At 45.6% G+C, this 25,000-nt stretch overlaps 2 protein-coding genes across 2 annotated transcripts in view; one reads left to right on the top strand and one right to left on the bottom strand.

Annotated features, from left to right (window-relative positions):
• elp3 (elongator acetyltransferase complex subunit 3) overlaps nt 1-2,123 on the bottom strand; it is a 44,202-nt gene extending 42,079 nt beyond the window's left edge. The window contains exons 1-3 of the mRNA XM_063222239.1: nt 1,767-2,123; nt 861-960; nt 594-732 (exon numbers count right to left, since the gene is read on the bottom strand). Coding sequence (XP_063078309.1) covers nt 594-732; nt 861-960; nt 1,767-1,788 — 261 coding nt within the window. The 5' untranslated portion in view covers nt 1,789-2,123. The remainder of the gene's footprint in view (nt 1-593; nt 733-860; nt 961-1,766) is intronic.
• Nucleotides 2,124-2,699: 576 nt separating this feature from the next.
• LOC134469503 (kinesin-like protein KIF13B) overlaps nt 2,700-25,000 on the top strand; it is an 82,150-nt gene continuing 59,849 nt past the window's right edge. Inside the window, exons 1-9 of the mRNA XM_063223803.1 lie at nt 2,700-3,179; nt 3,611-3,702; nt 4,980-5,073; nt 16,125-16,137; nt 16,820-16,880; nt 17,433-17,525; nt 18,027-18,207; nt 20,778-20,865; nt 22,490-22,624. Coding sequence (XP_063079873.1) covers nt 3,633-3,702; nt 4,980-5,073; nt 16,125-16,137; nt 16,820-16,880; nt 17,433-17,525; nt 18,027-18,207; nt 20,778-20,865; nt 22,490-22,624 — 735 coding nt within the window. The 5' untranslated portion in view covers nt 2,700-3,179; nt 3,611-3,632. The remainder of the gene's footprint in view (nt 3,180-3,610; nt 3,703-4,979; nt 5,074-16,124; nt 16,138-16,819; nt 16,881-17,432; nt 17,526-18,026; nt 18,208-20,777; nt 20,866-22,489; nt 22,625-25,000) is intronic.

The following is a 25,000-nucleotide window of genomic DNA, read 5'->3' as shown; positions in this document are numbered from 1 at the left end:
CAGATCAATAACAAAGGGAAGGCAGCGGGAAATAGCCTACATTTTAAAAACCATGGGAGTGGAGCAGATGACGAGGTGACTCGTTTCGATACAATTGATGGCGAGGCAGGTGCTTAGAATTTCCGTACAGGCTATTTTTGTTATCTATTGCTGGGCCTATCTGTAAATGTGTAACCTATGAATTATGCCAACTGCAGAATAATATAGGTTAGTGCGCACGTAATCAGGCACACCTCTATCAGATTCATGTAGTAGAACTTTTAGGGCGACAGACTTGACAACCAAATGCGATAGAACTGACGACTGGCTCTTGGCTTGACAACTAAATGCGATAGAATTAACGACTGGCTTTTGGCCATAGCAACCTGCAGTTTAGAATTAGTAACGGCAGTTCGCCTAACTTAGTCGCACGTTTGACGCCTGACAGGTTATAGGGAATTAGTTGCAACCCCATCAGCCAATCAGAAAAGAGGATTGAGTTGCGTAGGCAGATAATGGTTATTATTATGGTAATGTATGTCTGTATCAAGGCATGACTAGTGATTATTATTATGGTATGTTGTTGTTATTATTCCGTCATGTTTTCCACTGACCCCGCTGGCGGTGCGGATGGGTTTGGCCTTCAGTTTGGGCACCAGAGCTCGTCGGTACTGAGGGGGCACCGCGGCGATGATGTCCACCAGGCGTGGCTGCGCAGACAGACCGTACTTCGCAGACGTCTTCGTCTTCACTCTGAATAAGGACACACGGATAAAAACCACTGAAAACACTTTGAAAAAACATGTATTGAACAAGACAGGCGTGGCGTCATGTCTGAACTGTACTGTACTGTACCGTAAAGGTGTCATGTGTGAACTTACTTGTTGAGGTTGATGTCTTTGCCCTCCTCATGTGCGTCCACTAGCTGCTTAATGACGTCCGCTATGGTCATCATCATCAGCTCAGCACGGCTCAGATCACCTGAGGGGATGGAGAGTAGAGTAGAGTAGAGTAGAGTAGAGTAGTAGAGTAGAGTAGAGTAGAGTAGAGCAGAGCAGAGCAGAGCAGAGTAGAGTAGAGTATAGTAGTGTAGAGTAGAGCAGAGTAGAGTAGTGTAGAGTAGAGTAGAGTAGAGTAGTAGAGAGGGAGAAAAGATGTCTAGTTACCTCAAACAATTGGTTACCCCGATGAGACAACAACAACCAGTGATTGGCCAGTCAGGCAGAACTAACAACTAACTGAAGGTGAATTCACGTCTGACCGACAAATGTGGGTTCTGACTGGGTAACCAGTTCTTATCTGGGTAACCAGATGTTGGAGACCTCCAGTAGTTTTGTGACAGAGAGCATAGACTCAGTCTATGAAGTATGACACTCAGCACAGCAATTCTAGGTACACTACACGACCCTAGTCAAAAACAACATGCAATGCTAGTCACCATGTATAATTGCTTTCCCCTTCCATCACAATGAAATGACGATCAATCTTTCTAGGAGTACCAAGCTTTGAACTTGTTTTATTCCTGGACGTAAGGGCTGGTGACGTATAGAGTGGTGATATAGCATGTTTTGCTAGTGCTAACGTAGTTGAATACCACTCACCACACAACAATGACGTTTATGCGAGTTTGTATGTAAACCAAACCAACCGAAAACAAACAACACAACCCCAAACAAACTTTCACTATTTCTAAAGTCACATGTGTATTATGTGTCAAATATCTTGGCTAGCTAGCCTCTAGGTGAGCACATACGTATTTAGTTGAAAACTGACACAGCGGTACTTACTTTTCTTCTTTGGCTTCCCCATGGCGAATACTACTATTGGAATGAAACGTTGAATCAACTTAAACTTAAAAAATATGTCCAATAAGTGCGTAGATCAACCTGAAATATCAACACGAAGGCACTAGACATGTCAACATGCTTATTACCGTATTTTGCTCACAGCTGTCGTAAACAAGACAGAAATTGTGCAACAACGTTTTTCTCCCGGAGAAAAGCAGAGCTGCTCATTAGTTCCGTGTCCCATCCTCGACTCCACTCATTTGACAGCTCAGTTATGAAATAAATTGACAGCAGCAGCATCCTGTGCAAATTGTTTTCTAAACGTTTTTGGAATTCTAACATACAAGGGATGTTTTCAAATTAGTATAGGCAATGGTTTAACACACTTTGTCATTTTCTATGCAGTGTTAAATTCATAGCCTATATGTTTATAAAAACCTGGTAAATGTGTAGCCCATTTTTTTTTTAATTGCGATGTTTGCGTGAAAGTCTTCTACTGGTGTTCTTTAATCCATAGTGTTTTGTTGGAAGATTGCATGGTTGTTGTTGACAGCTGGCACTTGCTGGAACGCAGATCTTTTAAATTGGATACAGTTACAGCAGGTAACTGTGTTGAGCCAAAATAAGACCTGTAGCATTTGTCCAGTTAGTCTTTTCCTCCAGCCCTTGAACTGCCAGTACTGTGTATGTGTAGCAGGCTATCCCAGCAAATCCGCAGCAGTAGGCTACAAATCTCTGATTCCCTGATTGACGCTCCCAACCCAGGACGCTCCCCTTTCATCTCGCTCCCACTAGCCAGACTATCGGTACCACCGCCATATGACGGAGCTAGTTATGTTGTTGATGTTAGTTTTTTGTTTCTAACCCTAACCCTAACCCTAACCTTAACCCTAAACCTAACCCTAACCCTAAATTGCTTGTATGTGGCAGTATATGATAATACGTGAAATATAATCGGGTGGGACTACACGTCCGGGAGTGATAGAAACACCTGGGACCGCATGTCCGGGAGCGATCTCAGTTGGGAGTCTCCATCCCCCACCGCAAATCTCTGCCATATAGCCGCTCAACCTGTTGCTCACAGTGCCCCACCGCGACCATAGAGGGGAAGGTGGAACCTGTGCGAAGTGAACTGAAGTCTCAGGTTAAAATGGCTTCAATGGTCCCTCACGGGAGGAGCAGGAAATAGGGCAGGTGGTGTGACAGTCAGCTTGTTCTGGAAGTGTCATCGACTCGCCGTGCGGAGAGTTTTCACCCCAACCAGCGGGAGTGTCTGCGGCCGAAGGAAATATCTTCGCAAAATGAAATGGATTTGGACTGTTAACGATTGGAATAAAGCCAGTTGGCTATAACCTCGCAGGCTAACCAGCAAGCTAGTGTTAATTCCCACTGGGTGTTTCTGTAAGATCTGTGGTAAGTATTGCCTTTTCCTTTCATTGCGCACGCTTGAGAAATCGGGTACTTTTGGAGACTTGTCCAATAAAGTAATTGTAATGTCACACTAGATTTTCGGAAACCTGACGCTGGCTCAAGGTGCGTGTGATCTGTTTCGCCGAGTCATCAGATGAACTACTTAACTTTGTTTTAAAGGTTAGCCTTCATGCAACCGTCTTCTTTTGAAGGTGACATGTAACATTTAATGTATACTGTTGCGCAGCGTAAAGATTCCTGATGCAAGAGGGGTGTGTTGATAATAAGATCGTCGACATGGGTCACTGTGACAAGCAAGTCGAAGACATAGCTGGCTCAGATCATGTTGACTCACTACCGATATTGGAATTTGTGAGTTTTTTTACAGCATGTCTTAGAAAACGGACATAACCAACGTCTTTTACGCGTTTCAGTTTGACAACCTCCACCAGCGCCATGGACGAAGCAAGTTTGAATGACTCAAACGTGAAGGTGGCTGTACGGGTCCGACCAATGAACAGGAGAGGTGAGACTGACATGCACACACACCAAACCTTGTGACAGTCATTGCGTTTCCATTAAGTAATGCTGCTCTGCTCTCATAGTCAGACTGCTAGTCTGCTCTCAGTTCAGTTCAGCGACTGACTTTTCAGAGTCAAACAGACAGCTCGTGGCTGTTGCGCCTTAAAGGACATGTTCATTATTTTGAACATTGAGACCCCTTTCTAAGTAGTCTGCAATGCTTTAGAGTTCCCTTTACCATGTATTTAATGTCTGATGTGTCAGATATTTGGCGAATTTAGATTTGGTCTCAACTGGATGTAGAATGGCCGTCTAGGCATGTCCAAATCTGTTCTTAAAACCACACTAAACATTTGTGTTCAAGAATTTGCAACTCATCAAGCCAAATAATGGAGACCACAGCAAACTCTGTGTGTGTGTGTGTGTGTGTGTGTGTGTGTGTGTGTGTGTGTGTGTGTGTGTGTGTGTGTGTGTGTGTGTGTGTGTGTGTGTGTGTGTGTGTGTGTGTGTGTGTGTGTGTGTGTGTGTGTGTGTGTGAGAGAGAGAGAGAGAGAGTGGGTGGGGTTCTAAAATATTGCAGGCAACTCTGAAAAGGGGCTTAATGTTTAAAATAGTGCACTTGTCCGTTAAGCTCATTCATGGGAGTTTACATTCAATTTTCCATATGAAAAGCAAACATCAGGGGCTCTAGAGGCGAGCGTGTGTAATTTCCCTCTGATGCCACATGTGTTCCTGAGGGCATGGAGTGTGTTGTCCTGTGCTGCTGCTCCAGACTGGGAAAGCTCATGATTCAAGGAGACCAATGTTTCTCCAATCTATTTTTTCCTTTTTACTTCCCTGATGGAAAAGTGTGTAACTTTATAACATGCTGTCTAGTCAATTACAAACCAGTGTCTCCTCTGGAGTTCCATAAACACTGTGAGCAACAGGTTGAGCGGCTATATTGCAGAGATTTGTACTACTGCGGATTTGCTGGGATAGCCTGCTATAGGCTCCCAGATATTTGGGATGTTTCTCTAGGTCGCTTGTCCTCTTTGTTGGACAGTAACTGAAGATGAACTATGACATGAATGTTTTTGTCCTCTTCCTCCCCAACTCTCCCGCCTCCCCCCCCCCTCTTCCTCCTCCACTCCCGCCTCCCCCCCCCCCTCCCTCTTCCTCCCCAACTCTCCCGCCTCCCCCCTCCCTCTTCCTCCCCAACTCTCCCGCCTCCCCCCCTCCCTCTTCCTCTCCAACTCTCTCCCCCCCCCCCCCCTCCACCCCCTCTCTCTCCCTCCGCAGAAAAGGACCTGAAGACTAAGTGTGTTGTGGAAATGGACGGCAACCAGACCATCCTCAACCCTGCAGCAGGGAACATGGGCAAGGGGGACGCCAGGTAGGCCGGAATAGAATAGAATATAATATAATAGAATAGAATAGAATAGAATAGAATAGAATAGAATAGATTTGAATAGATTTGAATAGATTTGAATAGATTAGAATAGAATAGAATAGAAAAAAACATTTATTGACAAGTGCATTATGAAAACGATCTCTGGTCTCTCACCACAAAAACTACTGTATTTAACCCATTGTGTCCTGGAGCGACATATATGCTGCATTCAAGTTCTTGAGATTGTAGCTGTTTATTAAAAATGTGGGCATGTTAGAGCTGAATGAACACATTCTAGTGCTATATGAGGGTCCTAGATTTTAAATGCAACTTATTTCATGTTTTTATGTGCTTCGGGGGCCGAGATATTTAGGTTTTAATAGAAAGAGGGCATCCTTTCCCAAAAAGGGCTTAGGACAAAATGGGTTAAGAAAGAGGTACCAGTAGAAGGCATTAACACACACACTTCTTTAAACATGTCTTCTTTTTTTGGGATGCAGCGTATTAGGCAATATCACAACACTTCCCCACCCCCCCACACATCGCTTCAACACCTGTGGCTTTAGGCTACAGGCTTTTGTCTTTCTGACATTCCTACAAACACACAGTGATATCACTTGTCTTTATAGAAGGTCGAAACAAAAGGAACATGTTACATGTGAGTCTGGAGTAGCAAGTTATCACCCAGCTGAGAGGTGATACAATGGAAACTGTGACTGATAACTGCAGCATTGTCTGGGTGGTCTGGTCTGACTTGTGACGTGTGGTGGAGCCTGACTTTTCTTTCCCCCTCAGTTCTCCCTTTTTCCTTTTTCCTTTTTCCTTTTCTATTTCTTTCTTTTCTATTTCTTTCTTTTCTCTGTCAGTCTGTGCCTCTTGTTTTTAATCTAGCCGTAGGCAGTGGCTGGGCCACTATACTCGTGTGTGTGTGTGTGTGTGTGTGTGTGTGTGTGTGTGTGTGTGTGTGTGTGTGTGTGTGTGTGTGTGTGTGTGTGTGTGTGTGTGTGTGTGTGTGTGTGTGTGTGTGTGTGGCTACTCCAATCTAAATTCCTCAGCTACTTTTGGCCCACCGGTTATCATGGCAACCGTATAGAATTGGTGGAGTGTAACCTTGGATTCTCAGAGTGCCCAAGGAAACAATGTGACCCAGTGTTTGTGTTGTGTGTGTGTGTGTGGGGGGGGGGGGGGGTGCTCTCTTATCACTCCTCGCTCCTTCTCTCCGTGTGTGTGTGTGTGTGTGTGTGTGTGTGTGTGTGTGTGCTGTGTGTGTGTGTGTGTGTGTTGTGTGTGTGTGTGTGTGTGTGTGTGTGTGTGTTTGTGTGTGTGTGTGTGTGTGTGTGTGTGTGTGTGTGTGTGTGGGCTGGTGCATCAACAGTCTTGGAGTAAACAGTGAATTGTAGGCGCAGGTCTACTGCCCTACAGACGGCAGTAACTCCTCTTACTGGTAAACGGGGAAACATGCTTTAAAGTTTCCTGTCTGGCCGGGCAACTATGTTGGTTGCTCCAATGATAAGTGCAGTGACTACACGGGAGTTACTGCGTTTTTGGCTTGTAAGACGTAACCTCTTTAAGAAAAAATAAAATAAAAATAAGCGTGGCAACATCCGTTTCTGTAGCTTTTCTCTGAAATGGGACAATGTTAGACCAACATGTTTTGACACAAAACAAAGGAGGTATTTTAAAGCCCATTTCCGAGTTCTCCGTTCTGAAATTGTACGGCAGTATACTCTACCCTGCTTCTCTCCCCAGTCCACTACTCTGCATAGTTTTGATCAGGACTGAATGTGTTTGCCAAATATGTAAACTACCGTTAGGGAGCTTAAATTTGTGGTGGAGCATTCTTGCAAGGTCAAGTCAAGTGTACTTTATCGTCAAAAATCTATGTAACAGTGTTAGCACAGAAGTTTGAAATTGCGTTTGACCAGTCTCCAATGTGCAGTTAAACTACAGTAAACATACAGATAAGATATTGTGGTGGAGCATTCTTGTCAGTTGCAGTCTTGTCAGCATGTCGGTTGTTTTGTGAAAGTGTGAAAGGTTCACTGTGACATAGTTTTGGTTTGTACATTTTTTCTGCAGTTGAGTTAATGAACTGTAGTGTGTGGGGGAAGCCACCACTCATCATCCCTCCCATCCAGGGACGCCAACACAGGGGCCCAAAGGGGTCAGTTGTCCCGGGCCCAGGGAGAGGGAGGGGGGCCAGAATTGAATACATTGCATGCATTGAAAAGGGGGGAGGATTTTGTCCCGGGCCCAGGGAGAGAGGGCCCCAGAATTGGGCCCACAATACATTGCATGCACTGAACAGGGGAGAGGATTTTGTCCCGGATACATTGCATACATAGAACAGGGGGGCCTTTCAGATGACTTCGTCCCGGGCCCAGCTAAAGCTGCCAGTGGCCCTGCTCAGTTCTCTTCATTTGCCACATTCTCCAGGACGCCACTGCTCTGGCACACACAGCTGTCCAGGCACTATCCTGCTCATCCTTATACTTTAACTAAATGTTTCATTACTTTGTTGTTTTCTTTTCTTTTCACTTAGTTTTTTCTTTTTTTAAAGTATTTTTGGGGGCTTTTAGCCTTTCATTCTTGTTAACGAGATAGGATAGTGGAGGAGAGACAGGAAGGGAGTGGGGAGACAGAGATGGGGAAGGGCCGGCAAAGGACCCAGGCTGGAATCAAACCCTTGTCAGCCGCATAGCAGACGCATAACATAGCAGACGCATAGCAGATGTAACGGAGGCCAACTAGCAGAGTGTGGCGTGGAACGTTAGTAAACCTCCCTCCCGAAGCCTCAATACAACTAGCAGAGTGTGGCGTGGAACGTTAGTAAACCTCCCTCCCGAAGCCTCAATACAACTAGCAGAGTGTGGCGTGGAACGTTAGTAAACCTCCCTCCCGAAGCCTCAATACAACTAGCAGAGTGTGGCGTGGAGCGTTAGTAAACCTCCCTCCCGAAGCCTCAATACAACTAGCAGAGTGTGGCGTGGAACAGTAGTAAACCTCCCTCCCGAAGCCTCAATACAACTAGCAGAGTGTGGCGTGGAACGTTAGTAAACCTCCCTCCCGAAGCCTCAATACAGTGCGGTAGCGTTGGGCTATTGGACCGGCCCTTTAGCTCAGCGGTCTCGTACTGTGACTCCCATTGCTGAAGTGGATGTGTTGACGACATGACAGGTGTGTTGACGAGGTGGCAGGTGTGTTGACGACATGACAGGTGTGTTGACGAGGTGGCAGGTGTGTTGACGAGGTGGCAGGTGTGTTGACGAGGTGGCAGGTGTGTTGACGAGGTGGCAGATGTGTTGACGAGGTGGCAGGTTTGTGGCCCCGAGGGGTATGAACTGTGCGGGGACACCTCGGTCACACAGGCCACAGTAGAGCCCAGTTTGTTTTTCCTTGGTGGGGACCCTATGACAAGAGAGGGCCGGTTCTATCAGTATGGGGACCCTATGACAAGAGAGGGCCGGTGAAGGTCAGTATAGGGACCCTATGACCAGAGAGGGCCGGTTCTATCAGTATGGGGACCTTATGACAAGAGGGCCGGTGCAGGTCAGTATGGGGACCTTATGACAAGAGGGCCGGTGCAGGTCAGTATGGGGACCCTATGACAAGAGGGGGCCGGTGCTATCAGTATGGGGACCCTATGACAAGAGAGGGCCGGTTCTATCAGTATGGGGACCTTATGACAAGAGGGCCGGTGCAGGTCAGTATGGGGACCTTATGACAAGAGGGCCGGTGCAGGTCAGTATGGGGAAGGAAAGACGGGAGCCTCATCACAGATATCTGCACATCTGCATTTGCTTGTCATATTGCCTCACCCTAATTCATATCAGATGCAGCAGCTTTGCTTTTTTTGTGACGAGAAAAGGGGGCGTTGCACATGATGTTATTTTGGATGCCTAAAACGGTACAAAAACAAAAAACAGTGTGCCAATAGGGGAAATGCCATGTCATATTTTCCCCATATCTTCCAATACTTTTAAAAAATATCTTTTTTTCCCTTTTTTTTGTATGTTACTCATTGGGACTATGGGACTGTTCTCTGAGTAAGAAAGGGGGATCGTTCATGATGCAGCTTGGGAAGATTTTGTGGTCTAATCCTGAAAAGAAATAATAAGTCAATATAGGAAAAATCATCTCAAATTTTCCCCATATCAGTTCTTTTATTTATTTATATTTGTCTTGTTTTTTTTGTGTGTCACTCATTGAGACCATTGGACCATTCGGAAAGGGGAATTTCACTATATACCTTCCAATCCTTTTTCAATCCCAATTTGTTGTTCATGTGTCATTGGCACTCTGTGACTAGGAAAGGGGGATCTCACTACTATGGGTGCGTTCCAATATGCAACCCTGCGTCCTCCACTTGTGCTTGTGGCCTCATACCAGGAAGTAATACGCCATGATGACATCACTGACAACAGCATTATATTTCCATATCTCGCAAAAGCTAATTCTAAAGTCATTTTCTCATTTGCAATTGGGATGGTGAATGAAAAACAGTCCCCTAAAAGTTGTTGTGGCTAGGCTGACAGCTGGGAAACTTTATTGTTTTCTCCATGGAGGAGGGGCCAGGAGGCGGGGCGAGGCCACAAGCACAAGTGGAGGACGCAAGGTTGCACATTGGAATGCACACTATATCTCCCTTCTTGTTGCCCATGTGTCATTGGGAGCATGTGACCAGGTCTGTGAGTAGGAAAGGGGATCCCACTACACTATTGTTGCCTTCACCAGCTCGGGACCTCTCGAGACAGCTGACGACACTGCTCACATGACAATCGAGTTCTGGAGTTTGGCGCATGAACGCCACTGATCCCGGAACAATCGGGATTCATGCGTGTTTTGTTTTGGTTCTCTTTTCTTTTTTTCACCTCACCTTGAGCCTCCACACCCACGACATATAATTTTAGCTGAAGTAAGCTAAATTAAACAACCAGAGACCAGCATTACTGACATATGTGCATCTGCAGTTGAATGACATTGACTGGTGTTGTTGATAGTGATTACAAGATGGACATTTTAACATTTATGATACTGTTTACATGTCAGTTGCATGCATGGGCGCCATGTTGATGATGCGTGTGTCGTCACTCAAAACACAAGCTCGGGAACTCGTTCTTCTATACTTCCGCCAGAGATCAACCTCGATAATTATCGATCTGACATTGCGTCACCAAATGTTCACTCCCACTTTCCCGAGGTTTTAGGTCGGCTTTCTGGGGATTCTCGATTTTTTGAACGAGCCATATATCTCCCTTCATGTCATCGGGAGCATGTGACCTGGTCTGTGAGTGGAAAGGGGATCCCACTACACTATATCTCCCTTCTTGTTGCCCATGTGTCATTGGGAGCATGTGACCAGGTCTGTGAGTAGGAAAGGGGATCCCACTACACTATATCTCCCTTCTTATTGTCCATGTGTCATCGGGAGCATGTGACCAGTAGGTAAGGGGGATTTCATGTCTCACAGGATGCTGCTCTCCAGGAACCAGCTGCACTACGTGGAGCACCAGCAGCGGCCTTATCTCACTTCCTCACATTCAAAACAGCACTCTCCTCAATTTATGGCCAACGGAGCCAGTATACCTTTAGCTATCGCTCTCTTTCGCTCTCTCTCTCTCTCTCTCTCTCTCTCTCTCTCTCTCTCTCTCTCTCTCTCTCTCTCCATTCTTTCTCTCTCTCTCTCTCTCTCTCTCTCACTCTCTCTCTCACTCTCTCTCTCTCCATTATCTCTCTCTTTCGCTCTCTCCATTATCTCTCTCTTTCTCTCTCTCTCTCTCTCTCTCTCTCTCTATCTCTCTCCCTCTCTCTCTCTCTCTCTTTCTCTCTTTCTCTCTCCATTATCTCTCTCTCTCTCTCCATTATCTCTCTCTCTATCTCTCTCTCTCCATTCTCTCTCTCTCTCTCTTCTTTCTCTCTCCATTCTTTCTCTCTCTCTCTCTCTGTCTGTCTCTGCTTTTCCATCCAGCTGTTTGTCGTTTCCCTGTTCCCATGGTCACTTGTCACCAGGGTTGCCAGATGAGTCTGATGATTTCCGTCCGGAATAATACTTTAAACCCGCCTGGAAGCACTACATTCCGCTCGATTTGAACTATAGTCTATTGCAGTGGTTCTTAACCTTTTTTTCTTGAAGCACCCCCTAACCTGTGCCCAAGACAAGCCGCGCACCCCCAATCCAAACATCTACACGTGTATACGCACAAAAAAATATTTAAGTGAATAATTACAATGATTCTTGCTTTAGAAATTGATCAATACTTTAATGACTTTACATTAGGATCACACCTGTTTTCATTTGGTCTTGATTTTGCCTAATTATAATGTTTCGAAGCAGAATTTTGGTCACGACCTCAACACAAACAAAATTCCGCGCACCCCCTGAAATCTCTGGTGCACCCCCAGGGGGTGCCCGCACCCCAGGTTAAGAACCACTGGTCTATTGTATCTGTGGCCAAATGTCGTCAGAAAAACCTGTCAAAATGCCCTTTTTATCGGCAGGCCATCCTAAGCAGCCCAATTGGGCAGGATACCGGCCCATCTGGCAACACTGCTTGTCCTCCTCATTGTGCGCTGCTGCTGTAGGCTCCTGCTGATGGAGAAGGGCCAAGCAGGACAGAACAACTCGCTCCAATTTTTATGTGTTTTTTGTTTTTGTTTGTTTTGTTTTTTTTACACATTGTTGTCTTACATTTGTTTCCAGTTGTGGTGAGGGTGACACTTTTTTTGAAAAGTAGGCTACTATTCAGAAGAGCAGAGGGAAGAGAGTGAAAGTGGTGTGGTGTGGTGTGGTGTGGGGTTGTGTGGGGTTGTGTGGTGTGGGGTTGTGTGGTGTGGGGTTGTGTGGGGTTGTGTGGTGTGGTGTGGTGTGGTGTGTTCAGGCGTGCCTCTCTGCCATATATACTATATTCAAGTCAGTGCTCTAGCACTTTCTGAGCTGTCTGCTCTTGACGATGTTTGGACTCCTACTCCTGTGTAGTACCATGGGCCCTGTCTGTCTGTCTGTCTCCCTGTCTCTCAGCCTGCCTGCCTGCCTGCCCGCCCGTCTGTCTGCCTGCCTGCCTGTGTGTCTCTCCTCTTCCAAACCTCTATCTCTCACTGCTATTGCGACTGTAGACGTCTGTACCCCACTCATCTCTCTCTCACACACATTGTCTTTTTCTCTCTCGCTCTCTCTCTGATCAGGGATATCGGCTGTTTATATATAGAGGTGTGTATCCCTCAGGCTCTGTCTGTTTGCCTGCCTGTCTGCCTGCCTGCCTGCTATCTTCCTGTTTGTCTGTCTGTCTGTCTCTTTGTGTGTGTGTCTGTCTGTCTGCCAGCCTGTCTCCTCTCTCTCTCTCTCTCTCTCTCTCTCTCTCTCTCTCTCTCTCTCTGCTGTTGCAGAGGTGTGTATCCCTTGGGCTGTGTGTGTCTGTCTGCCTGTCTACCTGTCTGTCTGTCTGTCTGTCTGCCTGTCTCTCTCTGCTGTTGAAGAGGTGTGTATCCCCTGGGCTGTGTCTGTCTGTCTGTCAAGTCTAGTCAAGTCAAGTCGGTTTTATTGTCAATTTCTTTACATGCGCTGGCCATACAAAGAATTGAAATTTCTGTCTGTCTGTCTGTCTGTCTGCGTAATAATTCTGCAAGCAGTGGCCTGCTGAGGAGGGCGAGGCAGAACCTGTAGAGTGTGTGTGTGTGTGTGTGTTTCCACAAATGAGTGGGTGGCTTGTAGAACAGCCCATGCCTGTCCCTGCCTTATGAAACACACACACATACACACACACACACATACACATACACACACACACACACACACACACACACACACACACATACACACACACACACATACACATACACACACACACACACACACACTCTTGTGCTTACATGTACACTCGCATAACTCCAAATGGGCATGCTCTCTTGGCTCACATTACATCACATTGAATATGGCCATGCTGCTCTCTTACACACACACACACACACACACACACACACACACACACACACACACACACACACACACACACACACACACCTGTGTCGCACACGTACTGTACACACACACTTATGTTTACACTTGCTCACATTTAAATATGTGCATGGTTTCCTACACACACACACACACACACACACACACACACACACACACACATATATACACACACATACACACACAGCCCGTCTATCTCATGTTTACATTAACATAATTATATATCTGCCTGCTCTCTCTCTCTCTCTCTCTCTCTCTCTCTCTCTCTCTCGTCTCTCTCTCTCTCTCTCGTCTCTCTCTCTCTCTCTCTCTCTCTCTCTCTCTCTCTCTCTCTCTCTCTCTCGTCTCTCTCGTCTCTCTCGTCTCTCTCTCTCTCTCTCTCTCTCTCTCTCTCTCTCTCTCTCTCTCTCTCTCTCTCTCTCTTCTCTTTACAAAGGGTGGGTCTGTTCTCTGTTTTCCTCTTGGCCTGGTCTCTTGTGTGCCTGCCTTGTCCAGGTACTCTCTTAACAGAGAGAGAGACGGAGATAGTGTGTGTGCGTGTGTGTTGTCCAGGTACTTTCTTACCAGCGGCTGCAGTGCTGGCGTGTGTGTGTGTGTGTGTGTGTGTGTGTGTGTGTGTGTGTGTGTGTGTGTGTGTGTGTGTGTGTGTGTGTGTGTGTGTGTGTGTGTGTGTGTGTGTGTGTGTGTGTGTGTGTGTGTGTGTGTGTGTGTGTGTGTGTGTGTGTGTGTGTGTGTGTTTGCCTCAGGCCTGGGTTCTGTTGGAACAGGTCATTCATGCCAGGTGCCGATTGGCTAGAATAGGTCATGCAGGGTGCTGATTGGCTGGAGCAATCTGTCATCAAATGTATTATTCATTTGGACTCAGTCTCTCCTCCTCTCCTCTCCTCTCTCCTCTACCCTGCTCTCCTCTACCCTGTTCTCCTCTCCTCTTCTCCTCTCTTCTCTCCTCTCCTCTCCTCTCCTCTCCTCTCCTCTCCTCTACCCTGCTCTCCTATACCCTGTTCTCCTCTCCTCTTCTCCTCTCTTCTCTCCTCTCCTCTACTCTCCTCTCCTCTCTTCTCTCCTTGTACGGATGTAAACGGTATATCTCAGCACTTTCCTTTGGATATTGCAAGGTGGACAACTTTATTTTCATTTGTTTTAGTTTAGCCAACCTTTGTAAACATGTATGTAAGGAAATAGGACCGAATAGTGCTGAAAGTAGTTCATCTCTCATGAATATCACCTTATAGTACAATGTAATAATGCATGAAAACAAGTCATTTTGGAAAATGGCGGCCATATTGAATTCTGAGCAAAAATTGACGTGGCCCCATGTTTTAATTTCTTCCAATAGGGCTTCTGGTCAGTAATGCACAGAGAAAAGTGTGGTAGGACGAAAGGCCTAATTTTCCCAGCTGATGACCTGTCTAATATGAATGATGTGGTGAATTCAGGTCAATTGGGCCACTTTGGGCCATTTGCTTAGAAGCAAACAAGTGGCCCAATTTACCTGAATTCGCCATACCAACTTATAGTAGTGCACTGCTCATCATCAGGAGTCACTCACCCAAATCCACTGTCACGGAACTCGTGTAGAATATCTTCATCCAAATGTTTTTTTTATTTGGGAGTTTGTGAGAACTAAGTGAGCTGCACAAATGTTATTTCCGGGCCCTGTTGCTTTGTGTGCACTGTGCACTGTGAATGATGTGACGTGCCTTTTGATCACAGCAAATGAGAATGTTTTCACTTTTCACTTTTCACTGATGCACAAGGTCTCTGTTGTTTTAGGTGTAAGGAGTCGTTCACTAGTCGTTACCAAACCTGAAATACTTGACTGACATGTCACTATTTGGTTGAATACAGTACAATAGTCAACATGTCAAGAGAGACTCATGTGATTTTAAATACTTCAGATCAAATACCTCATGCATGGAAAGTAAAGACTTGGGCACATTGCCTCCTGTTGCGCAATAGCTGGATAGCTTCCAGAATTCTCACGTGGCTCTTGTTCCGATATAAAGGACACGGGTGCTAAATCAGTTGTCATTGCCAGCATGGCACAAGCTTACTCACACTCGAATGCTAAATGGTCACCAGTGCAGTTTTAAATGCCAGCGTTGCAAAAGCTTACTCACACCCGATCGAATACGCCACTAAATGTTCAGCAGTGCAGTTATAATGGCATGCCCTCTCACTCCTGACGAAGAAGGACGGACATATGCTACAAAAAAAGAATAAACATACAGGATGTGCAGAATTATTATGTGAACATGAAAACCTATTGGATTAAGCATTCCAGGTACTGCCCCTTTGTATACCGGTAGAGAGGGTGTGATCGGAGGAGCCCAACACCTTATATCAGGTGTGCATAGTTATTAGGAAACTTTGTTTTACCTTTGGGAAATGGGCCACAAAAGACATCTAACAAACCCTGAAAAGTCTACAAGTGATTTCGATGTGGCTGTCTTGAAATTGACAAGATGTTGGTCACGAGATCCCAGAACTGTCAAAGGCGCATCACAAGATGGGTATGACCTGGAAGGCGTAAAGCCAATACTGTAGGTTTTCATGTTCATGCAGATTGGTGTTGGAAAATATGCATAAAATGGTATTAAGAGGCATGATGGGCAGGGACCTTACCTTGGACATTAGGCTCCCTTGTTTCCATAAAATAAACTGTTTTGGCATCAAATCAGGACAACTCTGGTAGAATACCCATTCACTCAATATGCTGCCCAACCCTTCGATGTTGATTTAAAACCAGCAGAGAGGAAAGCGGTGTGTGTGCGTGTGTGTGCGCGTGTGTGTGCGTGCGTGTGTGTGCGCGTGTGTGCGCGCGCGCGCGCGTGTGTGCGCGCGTGTGCGCGCGTGTGCGCGCGTGTGTGTGCGCGTGTGTGTGCGTGCGTGTGTGTGCGCGTGTGTGTGCGTGTGTGTGTGTGTGTGTGTGTGTGCGTGTGCGTGTGTGTGTGCGTGTAAATGCTATCAGCTGGCTCCTCAGTTGATCTGTATGTTAATGGTTCCTAATGCAGATAAAAAGGTTCCCATGCTCTCCTCAAACTCATGATGCTCATTTTGTGTGTTTTCTTTCCTCTTGCAGGAGTCAGCCAAAGGTGAGCATTCCCTTGTCATTAGGGCTGGGTAAAATAATCGATTCAATCGATAATCGATCAATATAATCTAAAATTCACATAATCGATTCACAGGGCACAAAATCGATTTTTTTGGTTCTTTTTCTTTTTGTTCTTTTTGTTTAATTTAGGTCTATGGAAAATACCCAGAAGGTATTAGTCAATTAGGCCAAGGCCTACCTATTACAAATTAGCAATCTGTTAACACCGTCAAGCCACAGCCCTTTGACATTTTTATATAAAAATAGGCAACAGCATCTTTTGGGGGAAATCCTGGCACCAAGAAGGGAACGGATTGAATCGATTCGGAATGAATCGAATCGAATCGAATTGAATCGTGATTAATCGATTCAAAGCCCTAAGAATCAAAATCGAATCGATACAGGAACATGGCTGCGATACCCAGCCCTACCTGTCATCCCCCTAGTTACCTCTCTCCTCTCTCCTGGTCTATCTGTGCAACCCTGGGCTTTTGAGTTTTAGACTTGTAGGGTTTTTTCCCTTTTTAGATGTAATTTGTGTTTACTTCTGTAATTCACATTTGGTTTTAGTGCAGGTGTTTGTGTGTGTGCGTATGTGTGTGCTGTACATTTGTCTGTGTGTTTGTGTGAGTGTGATGGGAAGCTGTGTTTTGACTGCACATCCCTGTTTTCCTTCCTTGTAGGTCTTTGCGTATGATTACTGTTTTTGGTCCATGGATGAGTCAGACACAGAAAAGTTTGCAGGTAAGTCAAGTGTTACAGGATTATGATGCGCTGTTAAAATATTTTGTTTTACGGTTATTGTTTCAGAGGAAGCCCAGACCTTGTCTGACCAGAAAATTGGTTGAGTGTTAAAAACCTGCCCATTCATACAGAGCAGCATTGTGTTTACAGTTATTGCAGAAGTGTCAGACGATGCAGTCTATGGATACCACCTGATCACAAATAGCGACGCATTATATCCAACACATGTCCGTCACCTGCTACTTGAAATGTGATTTTTTTTTTTTGAAATGTGGTTATTATTATCAGGAGGAAGACTGTTGACCAGCTGTTAGTCATACACATGTCCAGAAATGCAGTAAACAATTGCGTGTGTGTGTGTGTGTGTGCGTGTGCGTGTGCGTGTGCGTGCGTGTGTGTGTGCGTGTGTGTGCGTGTGTGTGTGCGTGTGTGTGCGCGTGTGCGTGTGTGTGTGTGTGTGCGCGCGCGCGTGTGTGTGTGTGTCTGCGTGTGTGTGTGTCTGCGTGTGTGTGTGTGTGTGCGTGTGTGTGCGTGTGTGTGTGTGTGTTTCAGGGCAGGACGTGGTGTTTGAGTGCCTTGGGGAGAGTCTGCTGGATAACGCCTTCCAGGGATACAACGCCTGCATATTCGCATACGGACAAACAGGTATAGTAGACACACACACACACACACACACACACACACACACACACACACACACGGCCTGTATATTCGCATATATTCGCAGACGGGTACGGTAGGCCGCTGTAACATTATTGGTTGTGTGTTCAGGCCACTGTAACGCAGTGGTGTAGTCTACTTTTTTGTGGTGGGTATACTGCATATATTTGCGGTATTCTAAATAATGGATCAATCTTAAGTGGGTATACTGAAATCCCTGAAATTTGGAAGTGGATATACCTGCGTTCTACGTAGACTACACCACTGCTGTAATGTGATTGGTTGTGTGTTCAGGCCACTGTAACATTATTTGTTGTGTGTTCTGGCTACTGTAACGTGATTGGTTGTGTGTTCAGGCCACTGTAACATGATTGGTGTGTGTGTGTTCAGGCCACTGTAACCTGATTGGCTGTGTGTTCTGGCTACTGTAATGTGATTGGTTGTGGGTTTAGTCTACTGTAACGTGATTGGTGTGTGTGTGTTCAGGTTCTGGGAAGTCGTACACCATGATGGGTTCTGTGGACCGGCCGGGTCTGATCCCGCGTCTCTGCAGCTCTCTATTCGAGCGCTCTGCTAAGGAGCAGCGTGAGGGGGAGAGCTTTACTGTAGAGGTCTCATACATGGAGATCTACAACGAGAAGGTCCGAGACCTGCTGGATCCTAAAGGGTGAGATAAAACACACACACACACACACACACACACACACACACACACACACACACACACACACACACACACACACACACACACACACACACACCACGGTAGAGGTCTCATACATGGAGATCTACAACAAGAAGGTCCGGGACCTGCTGGATCCTAAAGGGTGAGACACACACACACACACACACACACACACACACACACACACACACACACACACACACACACACACACACACACACACACACACACACAGTCCTCCCAAATAATTGTCTATTAGAGTAAGATGCTTCAAGCTCATACTTTTCCGGAATCCATGTAACGTCAGGTGAGCGCCCTTTAGGAGACCTGCAGCCAGGAGACCTTTGGAGACTTACGGTTGAGAATGAAGGCAGTTCCCTTGATACTGTAGATGGCGGTAGCGCACATTTTATGCAAGCCACCACCAAACACCACAAAAAGAGAAGGAGGAGGGGACAACGCCTCCCTTATGCCCCGTGTACATCGGGAGCGACCAACGCGAATGAAGCGACGGAAGTCATTCATTCTCTATGGAGGGTGCGCGACCAGTTCGCCAGGGGCGAAGCTTCTTGAGCGACCAGGGCGAATTTTGGCGATTAAACTCAAGCTAATCTTAAGCGAATTCGCTATGACGCTGTTCGGCGAAAACCAATCGGAACGTTCATATCGAGGAATGTCCCAGGCTGTCAAGACAGAGCCGTTATGTGATTAGCTGAATCAAACATGTCAGTGCAGCGTCCAGAGCGAATAAAACGAATTCATGGCGAACTTCTTAAACCACCCCAGCTACCCGGTCGCGTTGGTAGCGCCTGATGTACACAGGGCATAAGGAGACCCAACTTGAGCACACTCCTTTCCATTGGGTGGGCGGGGTTTGAATTATCTTTCTCTAATAGAAGATTATTTTATTCTTTGATTTCCCCTGCACTGCCACCTCCCAGACTGAAGAGGGAGCTGCTCACTTGGCTAGCTGGTCATATTGGGCTAGCAGCTGAGACCGGGACCCACTAGTTTGACGCCCTCTCGGTACTTCACATGGTAATCAAACATTTCAAACACGCAATTTAAGGTTAGGTTCAGGGTTAAGGTTAGGGTTAGGTTTAAGGTAAGGGTTAGGGTTAGGTTTAGGGTTAGGGTTAGTGTTAGGGTTAAGGTTTAGGTTAGGTTTAGGGTTGTATGACGTAAGCGGTAAGTACCGAAAGGGCGTCGAATTAGGCTCATTTTATTTGGCCCCCGAGATAATTTCATGACCCACTGCCTTCAAGCAAAGCATAGACTGAAAGCATATCATATCATTAAGCATAGACTCCACAGTAAATGTATAAATAAACAGGTAGGCTATTACTATTACTAGTTACTATTTTTAATGGTCCTCCTCAGTATAATCAGTCTTCAGTTAGCCACTGCTACCGTATTTTGTATTTTGTTTATTGCCCAGACCTGCCGTGTCACCTGTCCTGTCCTGTTTACTGGCTCTATTGTTAGACCTCATAAACACTGTTTACTACTCTGCTGTCCAGATATAACCTGCACTTCACTGGATAGTACGATCCTAGTGTGGGAATGGCGGCCAATAAAGAGCTTTTGGCTTTCATATACTGTATGCTACACCTTCTATTCTGCTGTACACTACACTACACTACATTACTATATACCAGTGTTTCTCAAACTTTTTCAGACCGAGTACCACTTTGTCCCCCAAAAAGTGTTCAGGGACCACCTGTCAACTCAATTGGCATTTGAGGGGTGCTAATTTGACACGTTTTATTTCAATGCAGATCACTTACTTTTTATTTACATTACAAGCCTGTATTATCATGGTGAAAATAAGACTTTCCATGCATTTAACTTTGTAATTGTGTTACAAATATAGCCTACTTCTAGCTTGTCTTGGAAAAATAGAAATCCACTCGCGGACCACCTGAGCTCTGTCGCGGACCACCAGTGGTCCCCGGACCACACTTTGAGAAACACTGCTGTATACTGTATATGCAGCTGCACTATACCTAGGACTATGCACCTACTATTCTGTTGTACACTACACTACACTACTCTACACTACACTACACTACACTACACTACACTACACTACACTACTCTACACTACACTACACTACACTACACTACACTACACTACACTACACTACACTACACTACACTACACTACACTACACTACACTACACTACATTACTATACCTAGGTCTATGCACCTACTATTCTGTGGTACACTACACTACATTACATTACACTACTATACCTTTCACTATGCACTACTATACTACTCTACACTACACTGTATATGATGTCCTTCTAATACATTTTATTATGCCTCTGTATATGTTTCTTTCTTTCTTTTTTTGCTGTGCAGTTCTGCGTGTGATTTAATGTAGTGTCATGTAATGGTGTTTGTGTGTGTGTGTGTGTGTGTGTGTGCAGGAGTCGTGCTGCTCTGCGTGTAATGTAATGTGTGTGTGTCTCTTGTTCAGGAGTCGTGCAGCTCTGGGTGTAGTGTAATGTAATTGTGTGTGTGTGTGTGTGTGTGTGTGTGCAGGAGTCGTGCTGCTCTGCGTGTCAGGGAGCACAGTGTGTTGGGGCCGTACGTGGACGGACTGTCACGCCTCGCTGTCGCCAGCTGCAAGGTGAACACACACACACACACACACACACACACACACACACACACACACACACACACACACACACTATTCCCATATACACGTCTGGGTGATGTTGTCTAGTGTAGCTGAAAAGTTATGGAGTAGCAATGTAAATGTTATAGATGGACGTTACACCTATATACAATACACATACAGTCATGGGTGAGCGGTTAGGGCGTCAGACTTGTATCCCAAAGGTTGCCGGTTCGACTCCCGACCCGCCAGGTTGGTGGGGGGAGTAATCAACCAGTGCTCTCCCCCATCCTCCTCCATGACTGAGGTACCCTGAGCATGGTACCGTCCCACCGCACTGCTCCCCATGGGGCGCCACTGAGGGCTGCCCCCTTGCACGGGTGAGGCATAAAATGCAATTTCGTTGTGTGCAGTGTGCAGTGTTCACTTGTGTGCTGTGGAGTGCTGTGTCACAATGACAATGGGAGTTGGAGTTTCCCAATGGGCTTTCACAATATAATGACAATGCACATGGCATTACCAAGGACTGTATTCATTTGTAGTAGAGACATGGCATCTATACATGCATTACCAGGTACTGTATTTTGGAAGTTGTCTCTGACTTTTCTAAATAGTAAAATAGTCAATTGTGTTGTGCAAGACATTGAGTCCCTGACAGATATGATATGATATGATATGATATGATATGATATTATAAAGTGGTATGAGAGAGTTTGGGCACCCTTTTGGAAAATCATTACATCGGTTTATGCCTTGTTGAGCTTTTGAGGCGGCAAATTCTTTTTAACATATGTTAAACCATCGGGAAAGAGNAAGCTGCTAAGGACCCCCACCCCCCCGCAAAAGAAGATCGGCGACGCCGCGTTTGCCTGCTATGCGCCCAAGAGATGGAACGCCCTCCCCATCGAGATCCGATCAGCCACCTCCGTCGACTCCTTCAAGAAGCAGCTGAAGACCCACCTCTTCATCCTTGCCAACTCCTAGCTGCCAAGGCGTCATAGTGTCCCAGCTGCCGCAGCGCCCTTACTACTCGCAACCAGCCCTGGCAGGGGGCTCCCCTAGGTGGCCGCTGGTCTCTGCCTGAGGTTTCTTCCTGACTATAGGGTTTTTTTTTCTCAGACCTCACTGAGCTTTTTTTCCCCCTTACAAACTATGAATCAAGCGAAAGGGAGTTTTTCCTCACCCCTGATGCCACCAGGGGCCGCACCTGAGCGCCCAATCTCTGTGTGACTATCTATGACTTATGCTAGGCCCAGCCACTATGGACCTTACGCATCTAAGAATCCTGGTCCTAACCTACGTTGACCTTATGACTCTACAATCTCTGTCTATCTCTTCTTCCTCTGCCTTCCTGCTATTTCTACCTCTCCTCTATACCTCTCATTTTAAATCTATCTCTAACAATGTTTTTTTTCCCATTTGTTAAGCACTTTGAGTTACATGCCTTGTATGACACAGTGCTATACAAATACAAATTATTATTATAATTATTATAAACATTTCAGTTGTGAAATTCTATCCATATAATAATACTTTTCTCATACCACTGTATTCTCTGTTGTCCAGGATGTCTGAGGGTAATATGTCGCGCACATTCTTTAATGTGTGTGTGTGTGCGTGTGTGTGTGTGCAGGATATCGAGTCCTTGATGTCTGAGGGCAACAAGTCTCGCACGGTGGCGGCTACGAACATGAACGAGGAGAGCAGCCGATCACACGCAGTCTTCAACATCATCCTCACACACACACTACAGGACATGCAGACACAGGTAACACACACACACACACACACACACACACACACACACACACACACACACACACACACACACACACACACACACACACACACACACACACACACACAGACACACACACACACACACACACTACAGGACATGCAGACACAGGTAACACACACACACACACACACACAGACACACTACAGGACATGCAGACACGGGTAACACACACACACACACACACACACACACACACACACACACACACACACACACACACACACACACACAGACACACTACAGGACATGCAGACACAGGTAACACACACACACACACACACACACACACACACACACAAACTGTGTGTATTCTTTGTACTTAACTTACATTTTTGTTTCTATCCCAGGGGGATTTTTGTTCTTAAAGACGTCCGTAGTTTAAAAAAACGAAACACAAAAAAACAAATCAGACTTGATGATTGGACTGCCATTTCCCCTCTCCCCCCCAGGGTGGTTTAGGTGGAACTGCTCTGTAAGATCCTGACAATGTCTCGTACTCCGCAAATTGAACTTTCTAAGAAAAGCAGTGTAGCCTACCTGGAAGCCCGGAGAAAAAACTGTGTTCCTATGAAAAAACACTGTAGCTAGAAGCAGGGGCGGTTCCAGACATTTATACTTGGGGAGGCAAAGGGGTGGCGAAGTGTATTTCAGGGGGGCATGCTCCTACACTAAGGGAAAATTATAAACACTATATAATCGACACACACACTTTTGTGATACAGTGAATCCCTTCAAGTGAAACCCTGCCACCCAAAGTTCTATGTCTGAAATGATGTCAAGCATTAAGGCTATTGGTCACAATCAGGGCTCTTAATTGGGGTGGCAAATCATATTTCTGGGGGGGCAAATGCCACCCCCTGCCACCCCTTAGAACCGCCCCTGCCTAGAAGCCCGGTACCTAAAGGTCCACTGTAGCTAGAAGCCCGGTACCTAAAGGTCCACTGTAGCTAGAAGCCCGGTACCTAAAGGTCCACTGTAGCTAGACGCCCTGACTGAGTCCATGTTAAGAATCTTCAATAGATGCACGTAGCACTGCTCTTCTTTTCCCGAGGGTTTAGTTTATAGTAACGTTATATCAAAATTAGTGGTGGGCCGTTATCGGCGTTAACGTGCTGCGATAATGTGAGACTCTTGTCGCGCGATAAAGAAAATAACGCACGTTAATCTATTCTCAAAATATGGGTTTTGGTATGCACATCACCATAGCGTTCCATTGACAGACGCTTTCAGACTGCGCTCCAGTCGCTTTCTCCTCTCCACCTGTTGCTTCAGCAGACCTACTAAATATGAACAGTTGCATGCTGAAAACATTAATTCCTCTGCCGTGGTAGGTGTTGTTTGAGTGCTTTTTCATAAGTGGTAGACTAAAGAGATGTTTTTGTTTGAGGTGAAGCATAGAGACATTATTGTGTGTGAGTAGCCTACCATCCCGACATTTCCTCTCGCATTGCATGGAACACATAGGCCTAAACAACTTCCAGAAATCTTGCCTGTGCCATAATTGCAAAATATTCCGTGCGATATGCATTTTGAAGATTGTCAAACTGAAACTGCCAATACTCTCGCTGAATGTTTGTGTTGCATTCGCGCATTTGCGACTCAGTGAGATATTCTCATGTCATTTTTTTTTCTTTCTTGCAAACTGAATTAATTTCGAGTTGTAACTCCTCTGGCATTCTGAGAAAAAACTGTCAGGTGTAGGCCAAATTGCCGTGGGCCAGTGCTGTTGGAATATCCAGTAGCCTGCCTCTGCTGAGAGCTGCTGAGTTTACTGTGCGCAGAGCTCCTCCCTCTCTTAAAGGAGCCGCTGCTCTTTTTAACAGACAGTGGCAGATTCTCTCTCTCTCTCTCTCTCTCTCTCTCTCTCTCTCTCTCTCTCTCTCTCTCTCTCTCTCTCTTCTCTCTCTCTCTCTCTCTCTCTCTCTCTCTCTCTCTCTCTCTCTCTCTCTCTCTCTCCATTAGAAATGCTGAATTGTTGAGGTCATTTTGTTTAAATAGCCTAAATGTTTGATAGATTTATCTGTATTTGCCTCTACAACTTATAGCGCCGTTCATTTTGAAATTTCAGTATCTTATAACTGTAAATGCTTCCTATTGGACACACTTTGCACATATTGCAGTGCGTTTTTTTTCATCACCAAGTATCAACATGACCATTTTTTGAAGATGAGATGCATTTTGGAAAAAAAAAGATGAGCTCTGTTCTAATGCGCCATCTGTCTTAAGAAACTCCAAGGGTTTTTTCGGCATTATTTCGCTAGCGCGCCATTTCTGAATGAGCCATTTTGATATAGATTAATCTAGATTAATCTAGATTAAATTCAAAATTACAGTGAGATTAAT

Source organism: Engraulis encrasicolus, chromosome 18 (genome assembly GCF_034702125.1).
Source record: "Engraulis encrasicolus isolate BLACKSEA-1 chromosome 18, IST_EnEncr_1.0, whole genome shotgun sequence".
NCBI classification, from domain to species: Eukaryota; Metazoa; Chordata; class Actinopteri; order Clupeiformes; family Engraulidae; genus Engraulis; species Engraulis encrasicolus.
Note: the sequence above shows the minus strand (reverse complement) of the source record. Positions and strands in the feature narration are given on the sequence as shown.